A 12,636-nucleotide genomic window follows, 5' to 3' on the forward strand; every position below is an offset into this window, starting at 1 on the left:
CTAATTTCCTGACTACCTCTTGCATTATTGAAGGCCCTGAAGAGCCAGGACAATGGGCTTGCCCCAAAAATGACCCCTTTTTGGAAAAAAAACACCCCAATGTATAATCTCTGAGACACAATGAGTCTTTTGAACATGTCATTTTTTTCTACAAGTTTTTGGAAAATGTGGAAAGAAAATGAAAACACTTTTTTTTTTATACAAAGTTGTCCATTTATACAGTATTTCTAACACATAGTATTATGCACATACCAACAATTACACACCAAAATAGATTCTCCTACTCCTCCTGAGTATGGTGATACCACATGTGAGGGACTTTTCTACAGCCTGGCCACATACAGAGGCCCAACATGCAGGGAGCAGTATCAGGTGCTCTAGGGGAATACATTTCTCAAATCTAATTTGACTACACGTTTGTGAGGCACTGTAGTGGCATGGATGAGCATGAATGGGGATGTATGAGCCATAGATGGGGATGGCTGAGCCATAAATGTGGATGGCTGAGTATGGATGGAATGGCTGAGTATGGCTGGGAGTGGATGGAATGGCTGAGCATGGATGGAGGTGTATTGCCGAGTATGGATGGCTGGGCATGGATGGATGAGTTTTGCCGAGTATGGATAGAGGAGTATTGCTGAGTGTGGATGGATGAATATGACAGAGGGATGGCTGAGCATGGATGGATGGATGGACGAGTATTGCTGAGTATGGATGGATGGATGAGTACGACAGAGGGATGGCAGAGCATGGATGGATGGATGAGGCTGCAATGGGCACAGAGCAGCACTGTGGGCACTACAGATCCAGCCCACAGCACTTCTGCAACTGATTTCTCCCTTGTCCACTCACACTGTACCGATCGGTACAGAGAGGGGAGAGAGGAACTGGACATGACCCCGGTTTGTTTACAAGTGATCGTTCCGTCATTTGAAAGAGTGATCACGTGGTAAACAGCCGCTGCCAGTTAACGTGATCTGTGATGCGCCGGGTCCTCCGGACCCGGTGTAGTGTCATATTTTGCTGCCTATCACAGGATGCTACGGAAGTGACGTTGCCGCCAGAAAATGCGTACTGCGCATGCGCAAAGGGTTCCAAACACTCGCGCCGTGCGTTCCAATTTAGTTTCGGCAATACAGTTCAGCGAAACCATCACATAATGTTACGGAAGTGACGTTACAGACAACACAAACACTGGGCCGTGCGTTACAACACTAATACTTCCCTTGTTACCTAGTATCATTTTTTACCAACCATGCTGAGCTACGTGCCGTGTTAGTTTCTGCATTGCTGGGACGTGTAGTGCCTATCCTGAGCTACATGCTTCAATGTTCAGTGTCCTCATCCCTATCCCCGAGCTTCAATGTTCAGTGTCCTCATCCCTATCCCTGAGCTTCAATGTTCAGTGTCGTCATCCTTATCCCCGAGCTTCAATGTTCAGTGTCCTCATCCCTATCCCCATGCTTCAATGTTCAGTGTCCTCATCCCTATCCCCGAGCTTCAATGTTCAGTGTCCTCATCCCTATCCCCGAGCTTCAATGTTCAGTGTCCTCATCCCTATCCCCGAGCTTCAATGTTCAGTGTCCTCATCCCTATCCCCGAGCTTCAATGTTCAGTGTCCTCATCCCTATCCCCGAGCTTCAATGTTCAGTGTCCTCATCCTTATCCCCAAGCTTCAATGTTCAGTGTCCTCATCCCTATCCCCCTGCTTCAATGTTCAGTGTCCTCATCTCTATCCCCCTGCTTCAATGTTCAGTGTCCTCATCTCTATCCCCGAGCTTCAATGTTCAGTGTCCTCATCCTTATCCCCGAGCTTCAATGTTCAGTGTCCTCATCCCTATCCCCCTGCTTCAATTTTCAGTGTCCTCATCCTTATCCCCCTGCTTCAATGTTCAGTGTCCTCATCCCCATGCTTCAATGTTCAGTGTCCTCATCCCTATCCCCCTGCTTCTATGTTCAGTGCCCTCATCCCTATCCCCGAGCTTCAATGTTCAGTGTCCTCATCCCTATCCCCCTGCTTCAATGTTCAGTGTCCTCATCCCTATCCCTGAGCTTCAATGTTCAGTGTCGTCATCCTTATCCCCGAGCTTCAATGTTCAGTGTCCTCATCCCTATCCCCATGCTTCAATGTTCAGTGTCCTCATCCCTATCCCCGAGCTTCAATGTTCAGTGTCCTCATCCCTATCCCCGAGCTTCAATGTTCAGTGTCCTCATCCCTATCCCCGAGCTTCAATGTTCAGTGTCCTCATCCCTATCCCCGAGCTTCAATGTTCAGTGTCCTCATCCCTATCCCCGAGCTTCAATGTTCAGTGTCCTCATCCTTATCCCCAAGCTTCAATGTTCAGTGTCCTCATCCCTATCCCCCTGCTTCAATGTTCAGTGTCCTCATCTCTATCCCCCTGCTTCAATGTTCAGTGTCCTCATCTCTATCCCCGAGCTTCAATGTTCAGTGTCCTCATCCTTATCCCCGAGCTTCAATGTTCAGTGTCCTCATCCCTATCCCCCTGCTTCAATTTTCAGTGTCCTCATCCTTATCCCCCTGCTTCAATGTTCAGTGTCCTCATCCCCATGCTTCAATGTTCAGTGTCCTCATCCCTATCCCCCTGCTTCTATGTTCAGTGCCCTCATCCCTATCCCCGAGCTTCAATGTTCAGTGTCCTCATCCCTATCCCCCTGCTTCTATGTTCAGTGTCCTCATCCCTATCCCCGAGCTTCAATGTTCAGTGACAGGGATAGGGATGAGGACACTGAACATTGAAGCTCGGGGATAAGGATGAGGACACTGAACATTGAAGCTCGGGGATAGGGATGAGGACACTGAACATCGAAGCAGGGGCATAGGGATGAGGACACTGAACATTGAAGCAGGGGGATAGGGATGAGGACACTGAACATTGAAGCATGTAGCTCAGGATAGGCACTACAAATCCCAGCAATGCAGAACCTAACACGGCACGTAGCTCAGCATGGTTGGTAAAAAATGATACTAGGTAACAAGGGAAGTATTAGTGTTGTAACGCACGGCCCAGTGTTTGTGTTGTCTGTAACGTCACTTCCGTAACATTATGTGATGGTTTCGCTGAACTGTATTGCCGAAACTATGTTGGAACGCACGGCGCGAGTGTTTGGAACGCTTTGCGCATGCGCAGTATGCAATTTCTGGCGGCAACGTCACTTCCGTAGCATCCTGTGATAGGCAGCAAAATATGACACTACACCGGCAGCCACAGATACTCCTGTGTGCACGTCCCAGGGGGCATTTGGGAGAGGGACTGCATGTGATTCAGTTGGCTGGGATTTAAGCCCAGTCATTTTAAACGGGTTCATATCGTACCAAAGTCATGCATGCATCAATTTTGAAACCGCCCTGCAACCGGATTGCATGGTCATTTTGTACCATGTGAACCGATGCAGGCAAACGCACTGTGCTTGCCACCTGTTTTTGGGGTGTCGTTAAGATTGCACTGACACCCATTACAGATTGCAAGGGCAGTGAAATGTGAATGCCGTGTGGGAAATGCGCATGGATTGCGGGTTTCCTTCACCGCACTCTAGTGTGAACCTAGGCTTAGTTAATACCTTTATCCCCCCACCCTCTCCCCCCCAAAAAAATGAGAAATTCTGTAACTGCTTAACCATTTCAACACCGGGCACTTTTACCCTCTTCCAAGCCATTAACAGTGTTTTATAACTCCAGAGATGGGACCTCCACAACTAACTTCTCAGGTCTGTATACATACCTTAGCCTTTAAAGGTGTTCTCACATTCTCTGTTTGAATCTCAAGACGTCATGCATACTGGGCGTCAAAAACAGCACTTTAAGGGCTAGTTTACACTTGCTTCAAAACAAGGCTTCGGACACGCTTTGTTAAAGCTCTCTGAACACTAGTCAAAGCTCCTGTCACTAAATAAAATTGTTAGATTACAATACTGTTTACACCTTGCTTTTGCTTGGTGCTTTGATGAGGCTTTGGTGAGCTTTTGGCGGGGTTTCAAGTGAGCATTGCCATAGACCTCTTTTTTTCTGCCTCTAAATGTCCATTTATGTTAGCCTATGTGTCCTGGCACACATAGGTGTTTACAGGCATTTTGAGGCAGAAGCATTTATAGGCAGAAAAAAAAAACCATTGCCAGAGTTTGGGAGTAAAGCGGTTTGCTGCAAAAGACCGGCTAAACGCACCTTAATGCGCTTGGCAAGTTCAGCGCTTGAGCATTTATACATTCCAATGGGCAGAATAAATTAACATTCTGGCTAATGGATTGAATAAATGTCCAGAAGCTTAATGCGCCTAAACAGCTTTTAGGCATGTTTTTAACACTATCTTTTCTGGAGTAAAGGTTCCAGGGGAGGAAAAAATGTCTTGAGGCCTATTTTACAGAGAATGCAAATGAAGAAGCGTCAAAACCTAAATGTGAACAAAAACACCGGCACACCAAGGTGGACAGGAACAAAAAAGGAAACTATGGTGGCGATCTCCTCCGCTCAAGGCCCCAAGAGACGCCCACTAGCGTCCACCTGTATCTTAAATAACACCTTTGGGTAGACTAAAGCTTTAAAGAGGAAGTAAACCTTGATGAGTTTACTTCCTCTTTCATTCCCTGCAAAGGTAAAGCATAATGGACTACTATGCATCGCATAGTAGTCCATTATGTGTCACTTACCTGACACAGGAGCCAGCGATGTCACCGCTGTCCCCTGTAGTCCAGCGCATCCATCTTCTCGGTGGGTCTTTGCTGCTTCGCCGCTGTCATTCGGCGAAGCCGCGATGACGTCACTCCCACGCATGCGCACGGGAGCCGCCACGCGCGGCATATTCGCCGTTGACGGTGCTGCGCTCAGTGCACCGCTGTCTACGGCGCATGCGCCGTAGACAGCGGTGCCTGTCTTTCGGCAAATATCTCCTAAACCGTGTAGGTTTAGGAGATATTTATTGGACCTACAGGTAAGCCTTAATCTAGGCTTACCTGTAGGTCAAAGTGTGTTGTAAGGGTTTACAACCACTTTAATATTTTACATACAAAATGTAAATATTCAAAATAAAAAATAAAAATGTTTTTTTATATTTCTGAAAATCTATGACATTTCTCGCTCCATTGGGTTCCATTTGGGTGAACCTGTCCCCCAACTGATGTAATGCCTCTCACCGAGTTATCCTACTCAATTTGGTTCTTAGCTTTTTGGTGTCTAGGGCTGGCAATAGACATTCTAGTGTCTCCTATGCCATTGCTAACTTTACCAAAAATTGCCAGATGCCTGGCTGTGATTTGATTCTCCGGCTTCAATACTTTGAGCTGGCTGGCCCAAGGACGGGATCATTGGGAGCAGTAGAAGTCTGAGAGGTCAGAACTTCCGCTTTATGTACGTGAGATCAGTGATTCAGCACCATAGCCAGATCGCTAGCATTTGCGGAATGAAATTGACAATGGTAGCCTCCATAAAGGTTCCTTTCATTTTTTAAATTAAGTACAAGTAAAAAAAAATAAAAAAGGATAATCCCATCGTAGTATTAGTGCTAGGCACCCTGCAAGGAGGAAGGACTTACTTAGCAAGCTGCTTTTCTGCATCAGCACAAAGTTCCAAAAGCCCCATCAGCACGGCCGATACATCCATATACGGCTCCCACACCGTGAAGCCACGTCCAATCAGATCAATAGCTGTCCTGCGGATGGTGCTGTGAGGGGGGAGCTTGGGGCTAGGTGGCTGCAGCAGTAAGAAGGTCAAAGCTTTGCCTGTGATTAAAAAGAAAAGAAAAAAAGATATATTGCATTAAAAGCCATCCCTTGAATGAGTAAAACGGTTTTACAAGACTTAACAGCAGATTAAACGGGCAGCGCGGTAAAAAAGATCAGCCGCCTCAGCAGAAAGGTGCAGGACTTCCGCCGCGCATCAGCTAAAAAGCATAAAACTTAATGGGGAGGAAAATTGTTTGACAGACAAATGATTGCATATGGCACCTGACGTGTCGGGGACAGGGGAGGCCAGGAGGAGAGAGGATGAAAGTGGAAAGGAAGGCTGGCACTGGCTCCTTCAGATCTCGCAAGACATTTAGGGTAAACGCCATGATATAGACATTATTGATCAATAACAACTGTTCAATTGCTAATCACTAATAGCTATTACAGCCTCATTAATCCTTTGCTGAGTAAACGCAGAAATCATTACATCTCTTGTGTACAATCTCACCAGAAAAGATTTGTTTTGTCTAATAAACAGATTTAAAAAAATAAAAATATGTACACAGTGTAGTTGTACAGGAGAAAGCCAATTGAAAAAAAAACAAAAAAAAAAAAAACACAAACTACAAAAGCAACCACACACACTGTGTCCAATGTTGGAGGGATTGATTTTTGGTATTACACAACACGATGTATGGTGCTATATAGATGAAACATGCTGTTAGGGAACCATAAAATGTATAGAAATAGCGCAGGGGATTATTTACGGGCAACCTTGTATGGAATGAGTTCATGGCACTATACGCCATCTTTTATGGACACAATAAATCCAAGATGGATGTGGTTTTGTTGTCTGAGATTCAAAGAGATTTAGTCATGTAGAAGAGGGGACTGACTAAAGGAGAACTCCAGTCCAAATAATGTGCGTTAAAACCACTATAATCAATGGCTGATCAAATGTGTTGGCCTTCCTGATAATATGCAGATTTGGTGTAAGGGGGGATTTATGGTGTGGGGTTGTTTTTCAGGGGTTGGGTTTGGCCCTTTAGTTCCAGTGAAGGGAACTTTTAAGGCGTCAGCATACCAAGACATTTTGGCCAATTTTATGCTCCCAACTTTGTGGGAACAGTTTGGGAATGGCACCTTCCTGTGCCAACATGACTGGGCATCAGTGCATGAGCGAGTTTGGGGTGGAGGAACTTGACTTTGTCCTGACCTCAACCCCATAGAACACCTTTGGAATGAATAAGAGCGCAGACTGCGAGCCAGGACTTATCATTCACATCATTGCCTGCTCTCACAAATGTGCTTCTGGAAGAATGGTCAAACATTCCCATAGACACACTCCTAAACCTTGTGGACGGCCTTCCCAGAAGAGTTGAAGCCGTTATAACTGCAAAGAGTGAGCCAACTCAATATTGAACCCTTATGGCCCAAGACTGGGAAGCTATTAAAGTTCATGTAAATGCAGGCATCCCAATACTTTTGGAATATATATATATATATATATATATATATATATATATATATATATTGTGAGGGGGTTTGCTCGGTAGCGGGTGTGTGTGACCCCCTGGATGGGTTCACAACACAAAGTCAGGCACAGCAGACAGCGGTGTAGGTGCAAAAAACAATAGATCCGGTTTATTTAGGCCACATGCAGTGATACATATAACAGCCAAACAAAATAAAACAAGAAAATAAATCCTGGTCAGCTTGACCTCTAACTACACATGTAGACTCCCTGTCTAACAACTGGGTGCAGCCTTGTGCTGCCCCAGTCCCTGTCTCTATTGTAGGGGTTTGCCACACAGGCGTTAACTCACCGCACAGAACAGATCTCAGACTCCCCAGTCTATACACACAAAACTGGTTCCAGGATGGAGCATCTCCCTATGCATGCTGGGGTTTTTTGTAGAGGCCTTAATGAGCCCACTTAATTCAGCTGGGCTCATTAACTCTTCCCCTCTAATTGTAAAAGTCTGCATAAAGCCTGAATCTAGGACACACATATTTACCATCCTGGATACAACCAGGTGACTTTACCTGCCTGCTGCCACATACCCCCCCCTCTTGTTTCAACCTTGGGGTTGTAACACCAGCAGTCAGACACGCATGTATCCGAGACAAAGCATCCACATTCCCCATTTTAACACCAGGGGCGATGCTTAACTGTAAAGTTAAATTCCTGTAGGGCTAGGAACCACCTATTTACCCTTCTATTGGTCTCCTTGTTCTGAGCCATCCACTTTAAAGGAGCGTGATCAGTCACCAGGTCAAAGTGCCTACCTAGCAGATAGTACCGAAGGGAATCTAGAGCCCACTTCACTGCTAAACATTCCTTCTCAATCGTGGAGTAATTTACCTCATGGGACTTTAACTTCCTGCTGAGGTAAATGACTGGGTGCTCTTCCCCATTCCAGACCTGGGATAACACTGCTCCTAACCCAATGTCTGATGCATCAGTTTGTACAACAAAGTCCTTAGAGAAGTCTGGTGAGTACAACACTGGCTGGCTACATAAGGCTGTTTTTAAGGACTGAAATGCTTCCTCAGCCTCTGGGGACCATTTAACCATAACCGACTCTTTCCCTTTTGTCAGGTTGGTGAGGGGCACAGCCTGAGAAGCAAAATGGGGAATGAATCGTCGATAATAGCCAGCGATTCCCAGAAAGGCTCGTACCTGTTTCTTGCTGTTGGGACGTGGCCAACTCTGTATGGCCTCGACTTTATTGACTTGGGGTTTTATCACCCCCCTCCCAATAGTGTACCCAAGATATTTGGCCTCCTCCTGTCCAATGGTACACTTCTTTGGATTGGCCGTAAACCCAGCTTCCCGGATAGAGTCTAGGACTGCTTGTACTTTTGGCAAATGTGAGACCCAGTCTGTGCTATGGATAATCACATCATCCAGGTAAGCTGCAGCATATTTCTTATGGGGCCTCAGAATCTTATCCATTTTCCGCTGGAATGTTGCCGGTGCATTCTGTAACCCAAACGGCATTCTCTTATATTGGAATGCCCCATCTGGGGTTACAAACGCAGTTTTCTCCTTGGCCGACTCGGCCAGGGGAATTTGCCAATACCCTTTGGTGAGATCAAGAGTTGTCATATATCGGGCTGTTCCCAGCCGGTCAATCAACTCATCTATACGTGGCATGGGGTAGGTGTCAAATTTTGTAACTTTATTTAATTGTCTAAAATCGTTACAAAACCGCCAGCTCCCATCAGGTTTGGGCACTAGTACAATAGGACTGGACCAGTCACTCTGGGACTCCTCTATCACACCCAATTCCAGCATCCTTTGAACCTCCCCACGTATTGCCTCCCGTCGGGCCTCTGGTATTCTATAGGGTTTTAGTTTTACCCTTTCTCCTGGTGGGGTGATAATGTCATGCTCTACGCCAGATGTTTGTCCCGGAAGCTCAGAGAAAATCTCTTTGTTGCGAAGTACAAACTCTTTAACCTCCTGTTGTTGGGGTTTCGATAAGGTATCTGCTATTCCAACCTCAGGAACTAAGCAATCAGGCTGTACTTGTGACAAAGTCTCTGCGACTAGGGATTCCCTATCCCTCCAGGCTTTCAGCAGATTGACGTGATAGATCTGCTCCGGCTTTCGCCTTCCTGGCTGTCTAACCCTGTAGTTCACCTCACTAATTTTTTCAATTACTTCATATGGACCTTGCCATTTGGCCAAAAATTTGCTTTCAACCGTAGGGACTAGCACCAAGACCCTATCCCCCGGGGAAAAAGTACGGGTCTTGGCCCCACGGTTGTACACTCTCTGCTGTGCTAACTGCACTTGGGTTAAATGTTCCTTTACAATTGGCATTACCTGTGCAATTCTATCTTGCATCAGGGCGACGTGCTCAATCACACTCCTGTGAGGAGAACTCTCATTTTCCCAAGTTTCCTTGGCGATATCCAGCAGCCCTCTTGGGTGTCTCCCATAGAGCAACTCGAAGGGTGAGAAACCCGTAGAGGATTGGGGTACCTCCCTAATGGCAAACATCAGATAGGGTATTAGACAATCCCAATTCTTTCCATCTCTATCCACCACCTTCTTTAACATTTGTTTTAGGGTTTTGTTGAATCTTTCAACCAACCCATCTGTTTGGGGGTGATACACAGATGTACGCAATTGCTTCACTTTGTACAACTTGCATAATTCTTTCATAACCCGGGACATAAAGGGTGTACCTTGGTCCGTAAGCAGTTCCTTACAAATACCCACGCGGCTAAAAACAAGGGATAGCTCTTTGGCTATGGTTTTGGCCGAGGTATTTCGGAGAGGAATTGCTTCCGGATAACGGGTGGCATAGTCCAATATAACCAAAATGTACTGATGCCCCCTAGCAGACTTCATTATCGGACCTACCAAATCCATTGCGATCCTCTCAAAGGGGACCTCAATGATAGGAAGAGGTACCAGTGGGTTACGGAAATGTGGCATAGGTGCCGACTTCTGACACACAGGGCAGGAGGAACAATAATTTTCTGTTTCCTTCATGACCCCAGGCCAATAGAATCTCTGCAATATCCTCTCTCTGGTTTTCTCTGTCCCCAGATGACCTCCCAGAATGTGCCCATGAGCCAATTCTAACACCAACTTCCTGTAAGGTTTGGGCACTACAAGTTGCTCAATGGTTTCTTCTGCCCTTTGAGCCACTCGATATAGCAGGTTACTTTCCATAGTGAAGTAAGGATAAGGGCAAGTCTTATCTGGGTTCACTAACTCGCCATCTATTTTCACCACATTTTCCCGTGCCTTTATTAGGGTGGGGTCTTTTAACTGTTCTGTGGCAAAATTTTCCCTGTGAACCTCAAGATCCGAAAACTCCACAGACGGCATGTTTTCATCTGAGGATGTTGGCTCCTCCCCAGTTTCTCGAGTTTCCCCCGCCAATACCGACAAGGGAAATTCAGGAGAGTCCTCACCACTCCCAGAGGAATTCTGGTCATCTTCCTGGTTTATAGGGGCACCAATGGGGGCCTCAGGACAATCCCAGAGTTCCCAGAATTTTGGAAAATCCCTTCCCACAATAGCATCATGTGGTAACTGAGACACTAACCCCACCTGATGAGAGAGGTTACCTTTGGGGGTCTCAAAAAACACTGAAGTTACAGGATACTCTCGGGTGTCCCCATGCACACAAATAACAGCCACCCTGTTCTTCCCAGAGACCTCTGTAGTAACTAATTCAGCTTTTATCAATGTTACCAGGCTACCTGAATCTAGCAACACATCAACATGTCTACCATTAATACACATTTTACATAACTGTTTCTCAGGTCTCCGAATGGCAGTGCATGCAACTGTCGCAAACAGCGACTGACGTCTCTCCCTTATAAAGTCACATTGCATAGGCTCATCCACAACTGGGCACTTGGCTGCAATATGTCCCTCTTGCCGGCAGCGGTAGCAAATAATTTTTTTCGCTGCCTCTTGCAGCATGGGCTTCCTGGGCTGCTCCCGCCAGACCTTAGGTAGAACTCCCACCCTCTCACTCTCTCCACCCTCACCCCTTGGAGTCATCTTACCCGCCACTGGGGATGATCTGGTCTTAGGGGGGAAAGTCCGTGAGTCCCTGGAAGAGGTGGTCAAGTTCTCTGTAGCCAAGTACCTCTCAACCAGATCCACAAGTTTATCTGCATTTTCTGGGTCTCCATGGCTTACCCATTTTTGGATGGCAGTAGGAAGAGCTCTCAGGAAACGATCCATAACAACACGTTCCACAATGTTTGGTGTGGTCAAAGTCTCTGGCTGCAGCCACTTCCTGCTCAGGTGAATGAGGTCATACATTTGAGACCTGGGGGGTTTTCCAACCTGAAAAGTCCAGTTATGCACACGCTGAGCCCGGACTGCCAGGGTGACACCCAGCCGTGCCAATATTTCTGCTTTTAGCACCACATAGTCTTTTGCTTGGTCAGGCTCTAGGTCATAATAAGCTTTCTGCGATTCCCCAGTTAACAGAGGGGCCACCAGTCCAGCCCATTGCTCCTTAGGCCACTTTTCCCTTTAAGCAGTCCTTTCAAATGTGGTCAAAAACACCTCCGGATCATCCTCTCCAGTAATTTTTGTCAGTAAACGGCTCACACCAAAGGATGCGGTATTATTGTAACCACTTGCTTCATTGGTCTGCGGACGTTGCTGTATTAATGTCTCTATTTGCTGTTGAAAATTCTGCTCTTGCTTCTGCAACAGGTCTATGAAGCGGGCTTCAGATCGCTGCTGGGCTTGTTGCTGAGCTTCCAAACTCTGCTGCAAAGTTGCATTTGTCTGCTGCAAAGTTGCATTTGCCTGCTGCTGGGCTTGTTGTTGAGCTGCAAGGCTCTTTTGTAAACCTGCATTTATTTGCTGCTGGTTTGCATTTGCTAGAGCCAGCTGTCTCAGTATCTCCTCCATGCTGGCCTTAACAAAAAAAAAAAACTGCCAAAATTCACCACCAACTGTGAGGGGGTTCGCTCGGTAGCGGGTGTGTGTGACCCCCTGGATGGGTTCACAACACAAAGTCAGGCACAGCAGACAGCGGTGTAGGTGCAAAAAACAAAAGATCCGGTTTATTTAGGCCACATGCAGTGATACATATAACAGCCAAACAAAATAAAACAAGAAAATAAATCCTGGTCAGCTTGACCTCTAACTACACACGTAGACTCCCTGTCTAACAACTGGGTGCAGCCTTGTGCTGCCCCAGTCCATGTCTCTATTGTAGGGGTTTGCCACACAGGCGTTAACTCACCGCACAGAACAGATCTCAGACTCCCCAGACTATACACACAAAACTGGTTCCAGGATGGAGCATCTCCCTATGCATGCTGGGGTTTTTTGTAGAGGCCTTAATGAGCCCACTTAATTCAGCTGGGCTCATTAACTCTTCCCCTCTAATTGTAAAAGTCTGCATAAAGCCTGAATCTAGGACACACATATTTACCATCCTGGATACAACCAGGTGACTT

At 46.4% G+C, this 12,636-nt stretch overlaps 1 protein-coding gene across 1 annotated transcript in view; it reads right to left on the minus strand.

Moving 5' to 3' along the window:
• WDR7 (WD repeat domain 7) overlaps positions 1–12,636 on the minus strand; it is a 597,600-nt gene that overhangs the window by 204,235 nt on the left and 380,729 nt on the right. The window contains 1 exon segment of the mRNA XM_077462962.1: positions 5,544–5,730. Within this exon segment, the coding sequence (XP_077319088.1) occupies positions 5,544–5,730 (187 nt within the window).

This window comes from Lithobates pipiens, unplaced genomic scaffold (assembly GCF_037356315.1).
Source record: "Lithobates pipiens isolate NorthernLeopardFrog02 unplaced genomic scaffold, aLitPip1_a1.2 Scaffold_3, whole genome shotgun sequence".
NCBI classification, from domain to species: domain Eukaryota; kingdom Metazoa; phylum Chordata; class Amphibia; order Anura; family Ranidae; genus Lithobates; species Lithobates pipiens.